Source organism: Dermacentor variabilis, chromosome 4 (genome assembly GCF_050947875.1).
Source record: "Dermacentor variabilis isolate Ectoservices chromosome 4, ASM5094787v1, whole genome shotgun sequence".
In the NCBI taxonomy this organism is placed as follows: domain Eukaryota; kingdom Metazoa; phylum Arthropoda; class Arachnida; order Ixodida; family Ixodidae; genus Dermacentor; species Dermacentor variabilis.
This window is the reverse complement of record NC_134571.1, coordinates 66424016-66446836: the sequence shown is the minus strand read 5'-3', so window position 1 is coordinate 66446836 and position 22821 is coordinate 66424016. Positions and strand designations below refer to the sequence as shown.

The window sequence follows — 22821 nt, the reverse complement described above, 5'->3', positions numbered from 1 at the left end:
AGCTTTTACTTCTGTGTTGGAATCTCACCCTCTATTGTTATTTTTTCGGCTCTTGGTTTCATTTACAAAGTAGCGAAAATAACTGTTGTATCCATGCCAACAGATGTGAGCAATTTTTCAGCGCGTGGAGCGCATTAGCCGTTTTTGCAGGGACACGCATGGGCCCTACCGTACCATATAGTGCAGTTAAAAACGTTTGAACGGCTTCTCACGTTTTCAGAGATCATTTTTGAGCTATGTGTACACGACAGCGACGCCTGGTTGAGAGCAGCTCGGTTGAGCATTCCTGCGCGAATCTGGCCTGAACAGGACCTCTTGGGTTTATGTTCTGTGGGACACCCTCTTGCCATATTAGGGACACAAAATAAAACCTGTTGCTCAATAGTGCACCTTTGTAGCGATAACTGCAGCTCTTCTTGCCTAGACGTTAGTCTAGAGCGCGGGCATCAAGAAGACTTAAGTTGCGAGTAGATCCTTGAAGTTCGCTTACTCACTACTGTGCTAAGTACATTGTTTAGCATCCGAATAGACAAACAAATTATAAAAGTACCACACGGGACTCCCAATTTACATCGACCAGATTGGTGTCTTTAACGTACATGAAAGAAACTTTACACAAGCGTGTACACTTACCACTTACAATCGTTGAACGTAAACATTGTGGGCCGAGAATCAACCCCATGGCTTGCTTTCCGTCGTACGTACGTATACTACAATCGGACAACACAAATAAGATTAGTGTGGTTCTTAGTAAGGACGACAGACTTTTATTAACAAGCATCTACAAATAATCTGCTATATCGCTCGCTAATTTCACACTAACACATATAAAACGATTTACGGAAAGGTGGAGACTTGTACCGATGTCGCACGGGCCCCATGGTGACAAGTATGATGGCTGATTGTTCTCTGCTGCATCGCTGCATTTACTCGACTGTTCACAGCTAAAAGGCACCCAGCCAGGGCAGCTCTCGCATTGTTCGCTCTCAAGCAACGCGTCGCATATAACTTGATTATTAATACTGGGCAGTCCGACTTCGTGTATAGAGACAGTAGTGCTTTCGCAGACAGGATCAAGTGTTTGCCGCGAGCACTGGAGTACCTGACATCATTTCATTTACAAGACCTGGAGCAATGTTGTGGTCTCTGCGCTGAAGTGGCAATACTTCGTAATCCAGTACTTTTTATTCATCTTTCAAAGCGGTCACCTCTGCAAGGTAGATTGCATCACCAACATTACAAAAAAGGAATGGGGTGGCTTATGTCTGAACTTTTTTTAGAGATGACATTACAACGCCGACGCCTTGTGTAAAACAGTCACGCTTAATTCTGCTAAATTCAGTATTGTCCTATTTGTATCTTTGAGTCTTATGCAAAGCAGTACGTGACGACTTGCGACATTAGCATTGGTGGCCGCTGCATTTGCGAAAGAAATTCTAAGGCATCTTGACTGTTCTATTTAGTTTATTCAAAAGTCGTCAGATCTACTAGAGAATAGAAAAAACAGCAACCTAGTCAACTCTTATAGAAGAAAAAATATGAAACGGTGTGTCTCTAGGATCTTCTTTAGTTGCCTTACTTGTCGTCTCCCTCGTGTACGTTTGCTTACAACGCAGTGAGTGTGAAAGCGACGGCCAACGGACATAATTTAGAAAGAAAATGTCAACGTTTAGGGTTCAGATATCTTTCATATTTTCGCGGCTTGTGAACTTTCTTGAGTGTCTTGGGCCACTGAAGAAGTGAATGATTGACCATGAAGCGAACTTTGACCAGAGCGAAGAAAACGAGATGAAAGACGAGGAACACGAAGAAACGCAGACGAGCTCTGGCTTACAACTGTTTATTTTGAGTGCCCAAGCATTATTTATACCTTAACTTTAAGAAAAATTGTAAGAAAGCTTACAGTCATACAATATCTGCGATATTGCAACGTTACATAGGCTAAAGGAAATCATCAATATGGCTGATGATGTAAGTAGGTGTAGGAAGGCCATCTTAGACGACAGATGAAAGTACACACAAGACAAACGCTAATTACCGCCTGTCTTATGTTTACTTCCCTATCCTGCTCAAGGTGTGTGCTTGTGAAACCTGCGAATATCAACCAACTAGTCCAGCAATATGTTCTAATATTGTTCTAAGCATGCTCGGAGTTCCTCTGGCGGTGATATGTCAAAATGTCTCTAACGCGAAATGTTTTCAACGTTGAGCTTCGTAGAGCGCTCAACGCAGGCGTTGTCGACTAGTTCATTCCCGTGTTCATATACCTGGTTGTTGATATTGTCGTCTTCCCATGTCTCCCAAGGGAAACTTAGTGAATTCCGCCCCTGGATACATTGGGAAGGCAACAGACGTGAAAGATGTAAAAGACATGTGAAGTTCGAGCACTCATACGAAAAATGACATGTCCTCGCTGGCTCCTTTTGCACGACTATACTGATAATTTTATTCTTTCTGTAACCTTGGCGTAACCAGCCACAAAGGAGCCGTACCGAACCATGATCTATGAGTGGTAGTCTGATGGCATGAAAAGCAAGGAATGCGGTAAGTGCTCGGTAACTTCCAAGCACGTACGGTAGGTGCGCTTGTGCTCAGTAACCTGATTCACAAACAATTTTCTGTTGGTGGCAGCGGTGGAACACCACATCGCGATAGCTGTACGCGTACGCCAAGAAAAACTACCTTTGAGACACATAAAGGCCAAGAGAGGGAAGAAAAACTCATGTTTCACCAATCAGATACACCGTATAATATCCAACAAGTGTGCAAAGAAGGCACTGACAAAGAAAAAAAAACGATCACTGTAGTGGGTGGCCTTGCTTCGAGAGACAGACCAAGATTTTGTCGTTAGTCTTTCAGAAATGCTGACAAAAAGAGAAGGAATACATGATGAACTTAGCTGCGACGATAGCCGAGGTGACGACAGCTCTGAAAGCCTGACCGGTTGCTTTTGTTGACTATCACCGAGAAAGAAGTGTAGGTGACTGTCAAGTGTCCACGTACGCTGCGCGTCAGGCACGGCGTGCCGCAGGCGCACGGTGCTTGCTGCGCCGTCAGCAGTCGGGGCGATTCACCGGTCTTCATGTTTTATGCAGCGGAGACGGCCAAGACGCAGTTTTTTTTTCTTTTCTTTTGTGTAAGGCGCAGCCTGACTGCTCGAGGAGCGCAGTCTCGCCTCCATTTCTTCAACGAGCGACAGTTATACAGATACCGAGGTAGGGCTGTTTCTTCCTGCGGACACGAGATCCTACTCCAGGCGCAGACAGCGTGGCGAGCAAGGACATCTGAATGCCATTTCCAGGGGTTGCGTTGTTTCTGTGAGATACATGGTTACAACAGTTTTGTTTTCCTCCGGCCACTCCGGTCTTTATTACGGTTCTTCGCTTCCACATAAACGCAAGCGAGAAATCCAACAATGTGGGACACCAATGGTTTTGCGTCCTTTTCCTTCCTCCCTCGAACGTGGTTTTGTTCATGCCGCACGCGAGAGCAACAATGCTGAACATGTGTGCCTCGATTTCGTGTTGTCGGAACGAAAGAGTCCCTGCGGTGTCTTTGAAGAAAGCATTTCGCAACTGTCACAGACATAGCACTAAGGGTGTGGACGCTACTTCGCACACTGAAGGACGTGAGAAATTCGGCGCACCAAATGGCTTTTTGGGTGCTCATCCCCGTCCGCCATGTAGTTGCAGCGGTGCAATTGCATACATTAAAGAGTAAAAGAAACAACCAGTTAGATCTAAAATACCTGGCACAATCACCCTCATCGTACTGACCCTGTTCGTTAACGACATCTGGATCACGTCCAGATTTTAAATTGCGTCCAATAACGGCTTCCATACGACAAATTTGCCCGTCGCAATACTACCGATGTGAAAACTTGCTACATAACTACAAGTGGCTAAATGCACAGACAGTAATGAATGTTATTTGCGGCGCTGACCAGACTACCGGGCGTGCCGTTTCATTCTTTATTGCTTTCGTTATAGCGACATAAAGTAGATGTTTTGCACCGGAATTTCGGTTGCTTAATTTACTTTTGCAACAGACCCTAATTTCTACAATTCTGCGTCTTCACTTGAACCAACCATCAGGTGTTCTGGTCTTTTTTTCTATGCATTTCTAGCATATCGTAAACAGAGTGCTCCAATGTAAAACGAACTGCAGTACCTCTTGTATTCGTACGCTATTTCCAGTGTGTCATCTAGTAGTTACAAGAGGAAACATTCTAAGAATGGAAAGATTTCATGGCCGTCCTGATGAGAAGCGCCACTTGCACTTTGACTGTCATATATCGAGTAATTTTGGTTTCAAGACGTTTCTAAAGTTTATATCAAGCACCAAGCTCGTCTGAAGGAAATATACTTCGTAACCGGGGCTAAAATGAAAGATGCGATCAATTGTACTTCGTGATGGAGACATCGACGTGGACTAGGCCCGCTAATTCTCAACCGCCTGCATAACTAGACATATACTGTCAGGAAATTGCACCTTGTCACCGGCAATTGCCGAGTCCTCGCTTACTTTGTGCTGTACTGACGAGCGTCGTTTGGCGGCGCAAGACACGTCTTCATCGCAGACTATTTGACATTAATAGGTAGTTTTCATGCCTCCAAAACATAGTGATTACAGCCCGCTTGGTCACGGCATCTCTCATATGGAAATGTATCTCTCTTGTTCTGAACTTCATCCTTTTTTCATTTATTATCCAAAAAACACCGAGTGAGAAAGCACCTACCCGTGACCGGTATAGTATGGGGGGAAGTATGAAACGCTTCAGCTTAAATAATCAGTGTACGCGGCGAATCATCGTCACCGAGTTCTCTTCCGGGTGAAGCGATCCTTTATTGTTCGATAATAACCATAATTTGATAACGACCGGCATCGCGCTTCTGGCTACTACTGCCTGCAGTCAGTGCATAATCGTCGCCTCCAATAATGGTTTTGTCGTTGAAACCTTTTTGTCTTCAAACGTGCGGCGTGCGCCCTGAGAAGCTAGTCTTATGAGTTAAGCGCCAATCACTATGTTTCTAAAGCATATGTCAGAGCCGGTTAGCATGGCTTTCTGGATTTATAGGCAACGGCCTCGTTTTAGGGTCGACGCAGCACGCTCTTTCAGTTGCGATTGGTTCGCGTCTAGTCTGAAAAAAATCATAAAGCAGTTATTATCTCAAGTTTATAAAACGAGAAGAATATAAGGAACCGAAGGGCTCAATTTCTTGTTAGTTACCACCGCAGAGAGAAGCAGACAATGCAGCCAAATAAATTACCAGAAGAAAATAACTGTTAATTCGAATTCAAATCGCGAAATATTAAGCAAATAGTAAATCAAAAACCTCGTAAAGTTAACGTGCCGCCAGTGAGAGCTGAAACCCACATCTTTCACATTGCGCGCGCTCACCGTGCCGCATATCAGCAGTGACACGCATCGAGTAGCTGTGGAATGCAGTAAGGCAACTATATCCACAAGGTCGCTGATATGAACAAATATTTATTTTGCTATAATTTGTAGCGTGTATAAGTGTTTGCACACTGCAGTAGTTCTCATAAGGCGATCACCGAATCACATATGATTGCAGTAAACATAAATATATGTCATCACATTACGTCGTCCTGCGACAACCAGCATACGAAGGTGTCCAGCGTCAGGTGTTAGTTTTTATAGCCATGATGTCAAGGCCACCAACTTGAATTGTGAACGCATAAGTGTTTCGCACAAGTGAAGGAGGTTGTTTATGGTAACAATTGCTTACAACCTTGCGTTTGAGAAAGCCGGACAGGACCGTAACCTCTAAACACTGTATCATAAAAAAAAAAGAATACATCATATCAATGACACATCATCAGGTTGCTGGCACGGAATCGCAGAATAGAAGTTGCACAGGGTGCTTCCGTTTAGAAACAGAAAGTATGCATTGGTAATGTGTCACTCGCGCTACCGAAACTCTCGTGTAAAGATAGCAACAGAAATGGTTTGCAAATAACGCAGTGTACTACTTTCTTCGTAAGTTCTTTTTCCCTGATAGCGCGTATATTTCGGTACCCGGAATAAAAAAAAAACAGAAATGTATTTTTTCCTCTTGGTTATCAGATACTTTAACATAAGCCTTTTGTGAAAAAAAAACATCTTTAAGATATATTAGCAGATATGCTAGAACAGCGTGAATACGCTTTGACACTTTCGCATCGAGCGCCATTTTTTTGTTGCCGAGTGATTGGGCGTGGCTTTTCCTATCTCTGTATGATGCAAGAAGAATACGCAAACGCGCCGTAAGTGTTTCGGGATGCGAAGAGGAGGTGCTGAACTTGGACATCAGCTCAAAAGGGGGAATAAACTTATGCACAAGTACAAGTAAAACGATCATACGCTCCCTTTCGACACTCTCTTAAATCCTACGTGAAGAGCTTGCGTGGCGCCATGCCCCTCCAAGCAGATAAGTGCTTCCATACGCTGTGAAAGGCCGGCAACACGTATTTTCTGAAGCGCAGCCTTTCTTTTCAAATCAGTGCGATAAACTATGTTCTAACGGCGTGAAAGTGATTAAACTGAAGCAGCGGCGGCGCAGCAGCGACCCAAGGGACCGGCACGCTATGCAGGCATTTCAAACGGTGCGAGTTTGAGATAACGCCTGCTTAGCCAGAATTGAGTGCCGTAATGCGCGTGGAATGGAACGTAATGCTATCTTTGCACGCACAGGTATTTTTCCTTAGTCTTTCGCTCCAAGTCCCTCTGTTTTATTTGCGTTTTTTTTTCTTTAACATTAACGATAAGTGTCATCGTTTCTATGATTCTGGTCAGCCCTTTACGCCTTCCAGTCTCAATCTCGCTGTTGATTTTCATTCTAAGAATTCTTCTAGGTAATCTGCCCATTCAGGAGAACATTGAAGAAATATTATTTTATTTTGAAAGACAGAAAAACTGTTTATTCTTTATTTTAAAGACGCAGCCGCCCGTTGACTGCGTGAAAGAAATGAATATGGCATATCTTTCTCGCAACCTTCCTGGATTACAGAGATGGTTGATTCCAAAGGATAGACTCGTGTGCAGAACTTCGTATCTGTTTATGCTTATTGACTGTATTCAATGTTTTTCAGCGCATTTTGTGATATCATTTTGCTTGCCATGACACGAAGAGAAGCCACCTGAGGACGCCAATCATTCCTTTAAAATCATATCAATAAAAAAATTGTACCTTGTTTAAATCACCGTATAATGCCCGTTGCCACCATTTCCGATTTTATTCTATTATTCATGCATCCTTTCTATCTATTCGATTAAATACGCCCCCAAGCAGTTACGGCAGTGTCGTGATGTCGATTTTCGGAGTTTTCCAGAAATTCTACTCTACAAAATACCGGCATGCTCTTGTAGTATGCCAGTGTCGCCTACTTCTGGTTCTCCCATAAGTAAAGTTAATATAGATTTTTGAAAGCATCTTTAGTTGCCTATTTGCACTTCTTTGAAAGAGTAGATATTTAAACCACTGAAAACTAGTAACTCTAACAGTCGTGAACTCTACCGGGCATGTTGCATTTCACTGGTAAAAATGCGGAACGCTAGGGTTTAACGAAGAGTAAAACAGAACAAAATTTCTCGAATTTTTTCGCAGAGCTGGTTCAATCTCCTGAAACATGGAGAGTTTCGCTGATACTTACCGAAACGAGAGTAACCATGTAAGAACTGACCACAAATAAATCAAGGGTCCTTCAAATTGTCGGTGCAGCGGAGCACTGAATTCATGCCAGAAGCTGATGTATACTTCCATTTTCGAATGAGAGTTGGTTTATACGTACCCTTAATTATGCTAAGGTGAAGTCAGGCATGCTAAGCCGCAGAGGCAGAGAACAGAAAATAATCAAAACAAGCGGTTATTCTGAGATATTCATGGCGTCAGGCGGGCATGCAAAGACAATTTTGTCCTCACGCAACAACGAAGAAAACATACTTGTTTTCAATGTAGGGTGTTCATGCAACGAAAATTCTCGCTCGAGGGATGAATGAAAAGGGCGTGAACATTGTAGCGTAATGCTTTCCTTTATTTTGGTTACGACCACCAGCCTTAACTATATTGTCTTGTGTAGTGGAAGGCGTTGGATAAATGGGAGTAGAGTAAAGGGCATCGCAGTCACAACCAGGTGAAGTCTCTCGCTCGTAGAAAGAGCTGAAACAACAGCAACACTGTAACGCATAGTTTATTTATTTATTTATTTATTTATTTATTTATTTATTTATTTATTTATTTATTTATTTATTTATTTATTAGTACCTCCAAGACCCCGTTGAAGGTGTATTACATGAGGGGATGGAATTTCAGCAGTACATTCCTTCTATGGATGACCTGATCAACGATGGCGTTTGTCAGGTCATTCCAGTCCCTTGCTATATGGACGAAAAATGATGACAGATGCGCAGAAGTGCGGGCAGGGGGAGGGTAGACGGCCTTACCGTGGTTTGTGCGATTGGAAATGCGATGGGAGGGGCTGATAATGGAGTTCAGAGATGGATGATAAAAGAATTTATGAAACAGACACAGTCTGGAAATTTTTCGGCGGTTCGCTAAAGGTGTGAGATTGGCATTACGTTTTAGCTTAGTTACACTTACATGATAGGAATAGGCGGAGAAAATGAAACGAGCTGAGCGATTTTGTACAGATTCAAGAGTAATGGAAAGGGTCCCAGATTATGAGAGTCCTTTGAAGAGGGTCCCAGATCGCGCATGCATATTCCAATTTGAGGCGGATAAGTGTTAAGTAAGCAAGGGATTTCACTGATGGGGGTGCTAGTCGCAGGATTCGTCGAAAGTAACCAAGGACGCGATTTGCCTCGTTAGTAACCTGTGATATATGAAAAGACCAATTTAGATCAGGTGTCAAATGGATGCCTAAACACTTGTAAGTTGATACTGAAGCGATTTCTGCATGCCCGATTAGATATATTGAAGATGGTTGTGAGTGACGTCGGTGGAATGATAGCAGAGATGTTTTTTTTTCACATTTAAGGACATACAGTCATAGTTGAGGATGACGCTTATTGGCGGCCGAGAACCTACTTTGGGCACTTTCCCTGCGTTCAGAAATATAGTATTCTGTGAAAAGCAAGTTACAACGCCATGACTGCAGTGCAACGTTAAATTGCCATTAATACATGGTACGTAAACTGAGTGTTCTTTCCTAACCTTGGTAACTCGAATATTCGCTTCCTTGGCCACGTGGGAAATACAACGATGCTGTCCTGGCGTTAATGTATTTGTGTTTCTATACGTATAGCACTGTCAGTTCAACCTGGCAAGGAGCGACTGGTTAAATTGGGATTGTTTTGACGGCATCCCTTGAATAAATCGTTTACCATTAAACAGACAGGTTATTAGCTCCAATTAGGAAGAATAATCATCAAGCCCGCACTCACATTTCGAGCAACAGACATTGATTCTGTAAATTCGCGCGAATACCGTGACAGCAGCGTAACCGCACTTCGTCCCTTTCTACGACTTCCTCTGTTAGCCGGTACGAATTCTCAAAGTGAACGCATATGTGTCTTATGACCACGACAATGACTGTACAAAGTCGCATCATCTCGGTTTCTTTTGACTAGCATACGTCCACAGCATCCTTCCCAAATATTGAAAGCTTCCGCAATAATTACTCATCACATTCGAAATCATTAGAGTTAAACATGGAAATTGACAAAACCTTTCCGGCGAATGAAGCGACCAATGTATCATTCAAGGAAAGCTGCACATGTAGCAGTACATCAATTGCCTGTAAAAATAAAAGTCGTTAGGCTTCTGCGTACCAGAAATGGAGAGGGAATGAAAAACAAATTTAGCACCACAAGAGTACGAGGCTTCCCTTTTTGCAATATCCTGTCGTGCAGCGCATTGTGCTGCTTCTGGGGCACTTCAGCTTCAATTAGTCGTGGCGTAAGTGCCCGGAGGCTCTCAGAAAGGACAGTGAATGGCCAGCGGCCAACCCAGAAACGGAAGGGAGAGAAGGCCGTTCCACATTGGCGCCTTTTTCTTTTTCCTATGCGCTTCCATCGCAGTGGGTATTTAATGGAAACCGAACGACCAAATGATGACCCCGGACAGTAAACACGCAGGCCAAAAGAAAACTTGCACTAGCCACATGGCTCGGATGCTGAGGAAAAAAAATGATCCCGAACACAGGATGAGGCCGTACGTTCCAAGAAAAGTATAAAGTAGTGTGGTAAAGTGCTGTGACAGGCCGACAGCTTGTAGATTGGCTGTCTCCTGTGATGCAGGGCCGCCATTGGTGCGCTGTGAGTGATCGCAGACTGGAAGCGTCGGCTAGTTGCGGTAAAGAGGGGGAGGGGAGCGGTGAGGGGCTACCATCGCCGGCGCATTTCCGGCGCAAACTCATTGTTCGGGAAGAGCATCTGGGCCTGATCGTTTATTTGCTTATTTCTCGTCGCGCGCATTGAAGCGGCGAAGGGTGCCAGAATTAGGAACACACGCGATAAAGTTGGAATTGGGAGTCACGATGTAAATTGCACAGCGATGATTGATTAATTCGACGGGTTTAACGTCCCAAAGGAATATGTGCGAGACGCTGTACAGCGGAGGGCTCAGGGTTAATTTTGGCCACCTGGAATTCTTTAACGTGCACATACATCTATGTGCACGAAAGGCTTTTGCGTTTTGCCGCCATCTGAGTGCGGCCACCGCTGCCGAGAGTCGCATCCACGACCACGCGCTCCACAGCGATGCATTATGCGGTGGGAAATAAGCTAATACAGGAAGAAAAAATCAAAGCTACCAGGAAATGAGGGCACGGTGCGCAGTAAGCAACACCTAAAAGAATAAAAGAATTGCGGACACTTCAAAGGTAAAAACTATAATGAAACCGTTTCTCTCGCCGAGCCGACAAACGAAGTGAATATACAGTTGCTGTCCGTTCACACAAATTCAGAAATGCCCACTACTCACAGCCTCTCCATTGCCCCGCTCCCCCTCAATCTCCACGCACCGGCTCGCACACACACAAACTCACGCAAACACCATAACGTTTATTCGGTGGATAATACAGAATCACATAAATCTTGCATCGCGACATTTCTGGGACACGGAATACACAGATGAAAACACTTATTTAGTAAGCGTAAGTCAAATTTCTGCGTTTGAAGGGCGAACTTTAGGTGCTAGCGCAGAGGCATACTATTCACAAACATTATTAGAGTGCAGACTTGTAGTTCACTCCGCGTGAAGCACACATAGTACTGACGAGGGGATTCAAGTTACACTAGCAGCAGGTGAGCTGGAATATTACATTTTAGGCCTAATGTGTTAAGCAGTATCATAGAAGAAATAAAACACTTTCTTGTTTGCAGGAGTTAGGCTTCTCCAAAAAGAACAAACAGTTATGTTCCGTAGATGAGTGCTGTGTTATCCTCGCAAATTAGTGGGTGTAAAGCGGAAGGACGCGAAACAAGAACGACTGGATAATTATGCGCCGCCTGTCGGCAATCAATGAGGTTTAGGAAGTGAACGGGTCGGAAGTGTGCGAACGGGTCGGTTTACAATTAAGAACGCCTTCTTTGAACGACGACGTTTTGGACGATAACAAACAAACAAACATTGATTGCCGGGTGTGACGCCGCACTGCAACTGAATGTTTGGAAAGCAGCGTCATGCTTTGTTCGTAAGCTCACGCAGCGAATCAGCTGTGCGGAAGGGTAACATCTATCCGGAAGTAAAGTGCGACAGTGATATCGGGGGAGCATTATTTCCCGCTTCACTTAAAGGCAAGAAGAATTTGTCGTCTGGTAGAAAGCTAGCTTGTATGAACTCTCGCAAAACAGCACTACATTCTTGCGACACCAAAGTATGGCTGAGGCCGCGACGGCGCACGTCACGAAACAGACTGGGTGGGCAGCTTACGCGTGAGAATAGCCTACACGGCACCTCAACGTTTATTGCTATGGTGGGCTTTAACAGGAAGCTTTAGCTCGAGTGCTCCTATCTAAATACATGTAAAAGGAGAATTCGTTTTTCTCGGCAACCACTGCACCAAATTTGACAAGGTTTGTTGCATTTAAAAGACAAACTCAAAATCTAGTGACTGTTGGTTTCGAATTTTTGAGTTAGATTGTCAATTTTTTATTAAAAATTGGCAAAAATCAAAAATTTTCAAAAAACGAAACTATGAACTTTACAACTCTGTAACTTAACCACTAAAAATCATAATACAATTCTGTGAATTGCATCTAATAGTACATCTAAAGCGGACAAAATTGATATGTTACACATGAATAAAACAAAATTTAATCATAGAGAAATACAACTTTTGCAAAACCGTTGTAACCAACGTAACAAATTCACGTAAGATGTAAAATAACATATTGAATTTGTCCGCTTTAAATGATCTAATGGATGCCGTTTACAGAACCGCGTTATCGGTTCTTGATGCAGAGCTATGAATTTATAAACTTCGTGCTTCTATTTTTTCAAACGGTGAAATATTTGAAAATCGTTTTAGAAAAATGCAAGCCCTAAATCGAAATTCCGCTTCCAACAGTCACCAGAATTTAACTTTCTCTTTCAAATGCGACAAATTTCATCAAAATCGGTCCAGGGGTTATCTCATAAAAACGTTTTTGCGTTTTACATGTATTTGAATAGGCCGCGTCGGAGTTGGGCCCGAGCTAAAGCTTCCTCTTAAGGAAGGCGGGAGGGGGAGGAGGGGAGAGAAAGAAAATACCTCAGTTCGCTACCAGGATTGTGTGACTGATGGTGGAAGTACGGCACGAAGCAGATTGTTTTAATGCGTTAGCATTATGATTGTCAAAGCACCAAAAGAAATACTTCAGTGGTGATATAGACGTAAATGCAAGAGAAGTGCGTTAACATCACTTAGCACGTCTTTGTGGTCTTGGATCCATGATGTAGACCGTGTTCTCTGCATTGCAAAGTGTTCTTGAGCAGCTCACGCACTCGACACGCGTCCTGCCTCTTCGGAGAACGAAGTGCATCTGATGGTAGTCCCAAGAAGGCCAACGTCTATTACAATATTATATATATACAAGGTGACCCACGTAACTTGAGCCAAGATTTTAAATATGAAAGGCTCATCGGAAGCGAATCGATAGGAATGCATGCTATTCGCATTGGCCTATAGTAACTTAGGCATATTTTTTCCCCGTAACTAACTCATAATTTAAGTTTAATTACCAAACTTTAGGGTGAAAGCCTTTCTAGGCTCATGGTGAAGTTTGTGCCAGCAGACCTGATCACCTGAGAGACCGCGGAAGCGTTATCACGCCATTTGAAAACAGATTAAAGACAGATTAAAGAATGAAAAATGATTGATAGTGACAGCTGGTGAATGATAACGTTATAATAGAGATTGGTAGAGGTTAATAATAACTAGTAATGACTTGTAATGACTACCAATGACTGCGAAATGACCACTATGTCTAACGACGGCTTGTAATGACCACAACTGATTAGAAATGACTAGAAATGTAAAATGACTACTGATGGCTTGTAATGACTAATAACGACTACGAAATGACCAATATGTCTAACGATGGCTTGTAATGAACACAATTGATTACAAATGACTAAAAATGCTTACTAGTGAGCAGTAATGACAAATAACGACTGAAATGAGTTGTAATGACCAGTAATGACCATGAAATGACCAATATGTCTGAGGACAACATTTAACGGCTACAATTGACAGATATGACTAAAAATGCTTATTAATCACCAGTAATGACTAATAATGAGCGAAATGACTTCTCGTGAATACTAATGACTACAAAATGACCAATATGTCTAATGATGAAATGTAACTGCATTATTTTATTAGAAATTACTAAAATTACTTAGTAATGACCAGTAATGAATAATGATGACTGAAATTACTTGTAATGACTACTAATGACAACGAAATGACCAATATGTCTAATGACGAATTGTAACGGCTACAATTCATTAGAAATTACTAAGATTTCTTAGTAATGACGAGTAATGAATAATAACGACTCAAATTCTTTATAATGACTACGAATGACTACGATATGACCAACATGTCTAACGACGGCTGGTAGCGTGCGCAGCGCGATAGCAGCGCCCCGGTGTGGCCCCGCAGCCGCTCCGGCCACCTAAGCCGTGGTCCGTTTACTTTCTTGGCCGATAGTACGTCACCGAAGAGCCAATAGAGAACTGGGTCGTATTTTGTGATTCTTAGGCAGCTCTTCACAGTATCAAGTTTGCCATACATCTCATAACTTACGAGCAGATGATATCCGACATCAGAGTAGTGCATCACCGTGCACTGCAAAGAGGGCACAACATAATATTTCAATGGATTCCTGCTCACTGTGGCATCGTCGGCAACAATCTAGCTGATAAGGCTGTCCGGTCTGCCCACGAAGATACCCAGACGCGTCCAACAGCTTTGGCGAGGTCGGACGCTGCCAGGGAACTTCGCCTACTTGCACGCAAGAAGTCACAAGATCTCTGGAGTTCCAGTGCCTTCAATTGCCCGTTACATAAACTGGACCCCACGCTACGGCTACAACTGCCATCTAGCCTTTCCCGAGGTGAAACAACCGTGCTGTGAGGCTTGTGGCTGGGAATGGCATTCACGAACGCATACTCCTATCGTTAGGGAATGACCGCGAGCCCGATGTACGACTTCTGTGAGTGCGAGGAAACCATCTAGCACCTATTGTGTACCTGCCCTCGCTACCATGTACAACGCCTCTCTCTGCGGGCAACTTTACACCGACTGGACTCAAGACCGTTCCACGGGTCAAAGATACTCGAACCATGGCCACACCCGTCTCTGGCACGGAAAGCGATTCGTGCACTAGTGCAATACTTGAAGTGCACTAGCTTAAGGGGCCGTTTATAATGTCCCTGTGTATAGTGTCCTTCCCACACGCACTCAGTGCTTACTCTCTCCCTTTTTTCCTCTTTCTATTCCCCTTTTCCCCACCCCAGTGTAGGGCAGCAAACCGGGTGCTCTTCTGGTTGACCTCCCTGCCTTTCCTGTCCCTGCTCTCTCTCTCTCTCTCTCTCTCGCTACCGACGCGCATTTCATTTTTAAGGTCTTGGCTCAAGTTACATGGGACACTCTCCATATTACTTTATATATATATATATATATATATATATATATATATATATATTTGTGTGTGTGTGTGTGTGTAAGCAAAAAACAGAGCGGCCCAATTTTTTTATTCGTCATATCATAAGAAGCCAACAAATACAGACACCAAGAACAACATAGGCGTTATGACTTGTACTTATTAATTGAAATAAAGAAATTGTACATTAATCGAAAGTGGATGAAAACACAACTGACCCCAGCTGGGATAGGAACCACCACATTCGCATCATGCGTGCGATGCGTGCGAGGTAAGAACATCGCATGCGTAATGGCTACTACAGTTGCGACCAGCAGCGGTATTACTGGGGTAAAAAGGGTTCAATATATGATCATATCTTCTAATTTCTTCGGTTTTTATAAATGATTCATTTGTACTATTGTTTTGCGTCTACTCTTTTTGAGGTACGTCAACAAATGCACTTGAAGTAAGTAACTACGTATAAAGCTATGTTACTGTGATACCAAGTGCGTCTCTTTATTTTATAAAGTGCTCATTCGTTTTTTTTCTCACTTTCCAGATTCCCATGCCTGTTGACCTCGTGGAAGCCAGTAGCGGCAAACTCCTCTCTTGAACCATGACTTCCAGCGTGGGCCTTCTAATGGACACACCGAGCAGCACCGTCGTGTCGCAATTTCTAAGCGGCAGCGTCATGTTTGATGTAGTTGAAAACACGACATCTTCGGGTCTCGCCCCCTTCATGGTCGACACCAACGACTCGAACATCACGGGAACGCCCGATCACTCTGTCGTGGCCGCTGGTGGTAGCGGCGTTGCAGGAGCTGGAGACGCCGTCCTATCGATCGCCGTGCCTCTCCCGGAAGCCGTGGCCACTGTGTTGGTACTCTCGGCCATCGTGGCCGGAACGGTGTTCGGCAACGTACTCGTCGTGCTCGCTATATTCACCTACAGGCCTCTTCGCAGCGTGCAGAACATGTTCATTGTGTCTCTCGCCGTCGCCGACATTGCAGTGGCACTCCTGGTGATGCCCTTCAACGTGGCTTATTCCATTATGGGTCGGTGGGTGTTCGGCTTGCACATGTGCGAGCTGTGGCTCACCTGCGACGTTCTGTGCTGCACGGCGTCCATCCTCAACTTGTGCGCCATAGCGCTGGACCGATACTGGGCCATCCACGACCCCATCAACTATGCGCAGAAGCGCACGCTGCGACGGGTGCTGCTCTCCATCGTGCTGGTGTGGGCCATCAGCGCGCTCATCTCGGTGCCGCCCCTGATTGGCTGGAACGACTGGCCCGAACAGTTCGACGAGACGTCACCCTGCCAGCTGACCGAGGAGCGCGGTTACGTGCTCTACTCGGCCACTGGCTCCTTCTTCGCGCCCCTGCTCATCATGACCATCGTGTACTTCAAAATCTACCTGGCCACCAGGCGACGGCTCCGCAAGCGTGCCAAGGCAGTGGCGGCCACACTACAGGTCAATCTCACGGCGTTTTACGTGTCGGCAGGCTTTTGATTCCTTGAACTATTGGTTTTGAGTTTGGAAACAGCTGTTTTGGCTCCTAAAGAGACTGTAGCAGAGTACCTTGGGCCGGAATGATGTAACGATTCATTCCAATGTCTATTTCTTTTCTTGCTTCGCTGGCTGCCTGAGAGACACTTCGCTTTTGTTATGACCCGGGATTTTGTGGACTTGAGAGCTGGATCATAAGAAAGAACTTGAATCGAGCAATACAAATCTTTGCATTATACCATCCTTGGCTTAGTTCCATTATCTGCTAGCGCTATCTGTCACGTCAGCCTAAACATTTTCTTGAACTGATGCTCAAGTGCTAAATGATTCGACGAGGTCTCCTATACGTTTACATTCTATAGGAACAACAATGAGGTGTAGTTAAATAGTATCATCCCGTCATCACGAGGAAGAACTCGGTCACTAAAGAAGGACAGGTGTTGTAGAGATAGGAAGTTTATTTGCTTTCTTTTTTGTTAGTTACGCGCACATACGAATACATAGCATTTCATTTGTTGCCTTTTACACGTTCGCTTTACGAAAGTCTTAGCGCAAGTCTTTTCGTATCCCAAATCATTGGCTTTGTATTATTGTCATTGAAAAACAGGCAAACTATATCGTTCGTGTTAACGCAGCCCTTTTTTTACCAAGTGATATGTTTGATGTTACATACGAACAAATCATTGGTTGGACTCTTGTTCGTAGAAAAATGACAGGTAATATTGTTACCGCAGACGGGGTTGTCAAGCTTTTTATTATCCCCTTCAGTCATGAATTACGGTCGACTGTCGATAAATGTGTGAAATTTACATAATTTTACGCTAAGGTGTTGAAGACTCCATAAAGAAAGCAACTCAAGGTGGAAGAATGACTCTCTGTTTTTACAGTGATCCGTCATAATTACAAAGTATTTAAATATTCATATATTGTGCAGCCAGTCATGCTACGTTTCTTGATTAAAAATATTTAATCTCCCATTGGAATTACATGCACAGATTAATTATTGGATACAAGCATCACAACGAGGGAAGAAATTATCTGCCGCAATTACTACCGAAGCACCACACTTTAGACGTCCCGTCAAACACGGCAGTGCCTACACCAAAGCGGTCGTCTGAAGTGATGCATTTCACTCAGAAGGGAAATGGGTGTACTATAGGAAAGCATCAAGTTCAAGCTACGCGAAGCTTAATGTTCGTTGTCTATTCCATGCAACAACTGCACAGTAACGGGAAAAACAACTCGCATTTACAAACATGTACGCCATGACTGAAAGGGTTATAATTCAGCTAACGCGCAGGCAGCCCAAAGCACACCGAATACTGCGCAGTTAAGTTATAATGCTGGTGCTAGGTGTCAAAGTCATCCACAATGTTACCGAACATCACAGTGTCAATAAAATGCCGCCTTTTCATTTTGATCCACTACGAAACTCTAACGCAGGTGAAGCCGTCAGCGCTGCAGTCCCTGCCACCTGCCGCGCACGAGAACTCGTCGGCGGACTCTCCGCAGACCGAGCAAAGCCCAATCGATCCGGACATGGACAGCGTGACCGCGATCCGCACGGACGACATTCCGGACGTCCGCGGAAAGACCCAGCAGAACGGTGGCAACGGTGCTGCTAGACTGGGCCCGTGCAGGGCCTCTCCAAACGTGAAGCAGTACATGGAAGAGCGTCAGCGCATCTCACTCTCCAAGGAGCGGCGCGCGGCCCGTGTGCTGGGCATTGTCATGGGAGTGTTTGTGCTGTGCTGGCTTCCTTTCTTCCTCATGTACGTCATCTTGCCCTTCTGCCCGCAGTGCAGCATCGCACCAAAGACGGTAAACTTCATCACCTGGCTGGGTTACGTGAACTCTGCTCTGAACCCCGTCATCTACACCGTGTTCAACAATGACTTTCGGAAGGCCTTTCTCAAGATCCTCTGCCGTCGGCGCAGCTGAGCTCACGATAGGTCAACAGTGCTGTTGGAAGGTTTTCATTCGGTACACGTACCCGTAACGTAAACTTGAGGACAAATGGTTCGGCCATGGTGCGACACAGTCCCTATGTGAAACACTTTCGTGCTTTGGGTAATCAGTCAGTTGGTGCCGGCCGCTTTTTGAGCATGCTGGCCGAAAAAAGAAAGAAATGTTTATGACGCATTTCCTTTGTGACAGCGTTGAACAGCGTCGAGGTGTCTTCCAAGTTGTAACGCTTAACAGCCGTGGCAAGGACAGTTTGACATATACAATTGTCAAACAGCGCATTGACTATTGGAGGTTGCTTTCGTTGGTTGAGCCTCGTCAGCAGGCGAAGCTCTTTCAGTCTCATACCGAATGGAAAATTTTAAGACAGCTGATAGTAATTAAGAACTAAGCACTTTCGTGTATATGTCTCGTAGTAACGTATGTGAATTAAAGTTTCCCAAACGTAGCTTCCGTGAGTACATACTTGAATTCGGTAATTTGAGTAAGCGCTCCAGATACGCACAACGTTACGCCTCTTAGCGGGAATTGTTGTCTCTGGAGAATAAACATTTGCCATTTCATTATGGTAAAGAACTTTCAAGAATGCGTGGGACATTAATTGACCGAGTCTATATCAATGCCGATTAACCAAACTTATGTGCGTGAAAATGTTTTCAAGATTACGAAATGTCTCTCGCATATCGCTTCAGCTGATCAACAGCAGCTATAATAAGAGTACACCCTTTGAAAAAATGCGGTGCCTTCAACACCCGACGGACGCCATTTCAACTATAAGAGTTGAGCTGTTAAATAACTGTGGTGCTCATTATGTGTTACGTTTCATGCATGTCTACGTGCTTATTTGTTTCATTACGAAGCATGCCTGTAGAAATTTGGCAGTGTTCTTGAAGACATTGTACAGTAGCTCACCAGTGCTCGTTGAGAGAATCAAAACGACCTGCATCGTTGTATGCGAAATGTCACATTTCGAGGCAATTGTGTGCCTACGTAACATGGCAGGAGTGAAAGATATATTTGTGATATGTATATGTATATGGCTCTGTAATTGCGTGTCTAGAATTTTCGGAGCGAATGAGCATATTGAAGTGGTTGATGTTGTCATTTATCCCTCGCATGAAAAACGACGTTGTCAACATCTGTTTAGTAAGTTGAGTTTAAAAATTATTTTTCCTCAGCACGGATTCCTAGTTGTTACTTTGTTTCCATTCAAATGACGCCAACACCAGCGCGTTTGTGACACATTCGATAATTAACTGTCATTGCATAACACGTGGCGCCATATTGCGCAGCGCTATTACCAAGTTCCCCCAATGCAAGGCTCAAACACAGATGTATTATACAGATTTGAAAGTTCTTAAACGGTTTTGCATGTTTATTTTTTATTATTAGGTTAGACAAAACAAAACTTTAAAAAGCACGTACAGGTGCCTGCGAAAACTACAGAATGGGTAAACGCTATAAAGTTCCAATGCTTCGTGGTGTGAACATGCTGCTCGACGTTGAAAAAAGTGTACACATGAACTTTGAAAGCCCAAGACTCTAGTGGAAAGCAGCTATTTCCAAGCAGTGTGCTTAGGTCACCAGATGCTTGAGCTTCGTACCGTTCAGCATTCCTACATATCTTGTGGAATTGAGAGCCATAAGAACTTAGCGCAGCTTAAACGAACCAGCTAGTTAAACTAGAAACCTCTGTGACATTTTCCGATTTTTTACCATTGTGTTCTGTTAGCTAGGCAACCAATTATATTCTAAATTAATTAAGCTTACAAGCAGAAGGGTTGTATCATGTAAACATCCTTCTCCTTTTATTGCGTTGCTTTCTTAACAACCGCCGCAATGAATGGTCATATACCGGCAAATAACCAACGAAAAGAAAAACTAAATAAAACGAAACATGACATAATAGAGCCGCTGATCAACTTCTTTGGTAGCTGGCGCGTGAACGGTTGCATTAGCTGTCATTCAGCGTTTCATATTTACCACCTAATACAGCATGTAGGAGCTTCCGCCCGACTCTTCATCTGGGATTTCAGTTCTCCGTGAGTATACATTAAAGCATGAGAATGAGTGTATTTATGTGCGCGCGTGTGTTCATACTCGTTGAACGTAAAATTGTCGAATAGTAGTTCCCCCGTTTACCTGTTCTATGTGAAACCCTATGAATTGTTAAAATCTATAAGTTATTGTAATCTATAAGAATTGTTAAATCTGAAGTCTATAAACACTGTGTCGCATGCGCATTCATCTTCTGGAAATTTTCGGGGTTGTAACTTCGGTAAGCATAATGCACATATTTAACGTTCAATTTCTTAACACCCTTTATGGTAACAAATGGTCAGCTATGAGAAAGAAATGACAATAATTTATTTCATTCTTGCTGGAGCATTTAAACCCTGCAACATATCGAAAAGACCTCCCAACGCTCCTCTTGCAATAGACACTCAATAAATCACTGTAGCCTATTTGTTACCACATTTTCATGCTCAAGGAATTATGTGCGTGTGAATTACGTGCATATATAAGAATCCTTAAAAAACCTATTTATTTCGAGCACACAAGCTACGATATCCAAGAACGCAGTAATGCTGTGAACGTAGTGAAAATTGGAGGCTTCCATTACTTAATTCTACAGTGTCATGCATGAGGAAGAGGGAAAGGAGGAGGCAGGGCAGTACATAAGGCAGAATACAATGCCTTATTAGTGGATATCACCATGAATGTGCCCAACATTACAGTAAATAATTAAAATTTTAGTGGCAACGGTGAAAAATCAACATTTCATAACTAAAGTAATGAAAATATTGCGGTGCTTGTTGAACAGATCTTGAAGCACACTATCACACACACAAAGATTACAGAAGGACAGACAAGACAACACTTCTGTTTGCCTGTCTATAACATGCAGTCCGTATACAGGTTTCGAAGATCTCCTCAACATGAACTTTAACCAACCAATATGAGTCGCCATGATGTTGCATTGCTGTGCTAATTGGAATTGTGTTTAGGCCATAATTTTGTGCTTTCTTAGACGAAGAAAAATAAATGAAGGGGAAGAATAAACATCTTATACGTGGTTGAAAGCTGTTTTAATTTTTCATTATCCACCTTGCTGGTGTGCTTGTGACGCGTGAACTACTAATAGAGTCGTCAGTCAAGGTGAGGCCTCGATTTTCTTTTTCTAAACTTCCATGTGGTGTGCACAACTCCTACTTGATGGGTTCAGGTTCTGCCTAAAATTGGGCTGTCATCTGTTTTCCTGTTTCACTATTCAAAACGCATTCGAAAATATTTTCTTTGAAGGTATTCGTGAATATATGCCCTGTAACTCCCTAGACATTACACACCATCACTGAAGAGCGTTTAGTAATGCCCACGACGAAGAGCTATATGCCGCTGTACACAGCTCTCCCTCGCGGGCGTTATTATTGCGCGAATACAACTACAGCTCAAGTGAGATCTGACATGTTGTTGCTAATCAGCAAAAAAATAAATGTTATTCAGATAACAAAAAAACACGAGACTTTTTACCTGCATTAGGGTACATCACATAACATGTGAAAGCAAACAGAAGAGAAAGAATTTACCTGTATGGTACTCGAGCTCCATATCTGAGGAGAAAAATGTCAAGGAGCTTAAAGTAAGAGAACGAGATAATCAAGAAAAAAGAAGAAACTACAGGACTGAGGACTACAAAAATGTACATCTTGATCAGTTGCCAAAAGAACAACCGTAAATGCACACTAATGCTTTTTTTTATTTTGTTCAGTGATGCATGACCCTCGAAGTTTCTTTTCGAACTTCCAGCACAAAAAAAAGTACAGGAGTTTGCCTGTTAGCTTTCTTTGACTGGTTTGAAAAATACGCTTGAAAAAATAAGCTTTCCCGGGTGACGATGTTGAAGTTTCCTCTAGAAATGCTAATAATATCCGGTGCCGTGTCATGTGAACCTCAACGCGAAAGCGAAGTAAACAATCTTCGCATTGAAATTTAACATGTGGTGCCCCAGTTTCGCTTATAAATCTTATCGCACGGCCATTTATATAGTCGTGCGAAATATATTTTTTATCCTTCCTTTCCATATGAAAGGACTGAGATGCACCCAGCTGACATGCTTATAATTCTTTTCGCACGACCATTACATAGTCGCACGATATATATATATATTTTCCCGTCCTTTCCATATGAAGGGCTGAGATGACTCACACACATGCCCGCATATTGTGTGTCCTGGTGCAGCGGAACCACG

General features: G+C 43.4%; 1 protein-coding gene across 3 annotated transcripts in view; it reads left to right on the top strand.

Moving 5' to 3' along the window:
• The window catches only part of LOC142579302 (putative G-protein coupled receptor No18), a 119889-nt gene extending 98246 nt beyond the window's left edge, over positions 1-21643 (top strand). For all 3 annotated transcript variants that reach the window (XM_075689352.1, XM_075689350.1, XM_075689351.1), the window contains 2 exons: positions 15657-16571; positions 18051-21643. In XM_075689352.1, coding sequence (XP_075545467.1) covers positions 15714-16571; positions 18051-18548 — 1356 coding nt within the window. In that variant the 5' untranslated portion in view covers positions 15657-15713 and the 3' untranslated portion in view covers positions 18549-21643. The remainder of the gene's footprint in view (positions 1-15656; positions 16572-18050) is intronic.
• Positions 21644-22821: the final 1178 nt, after the last annotated feature.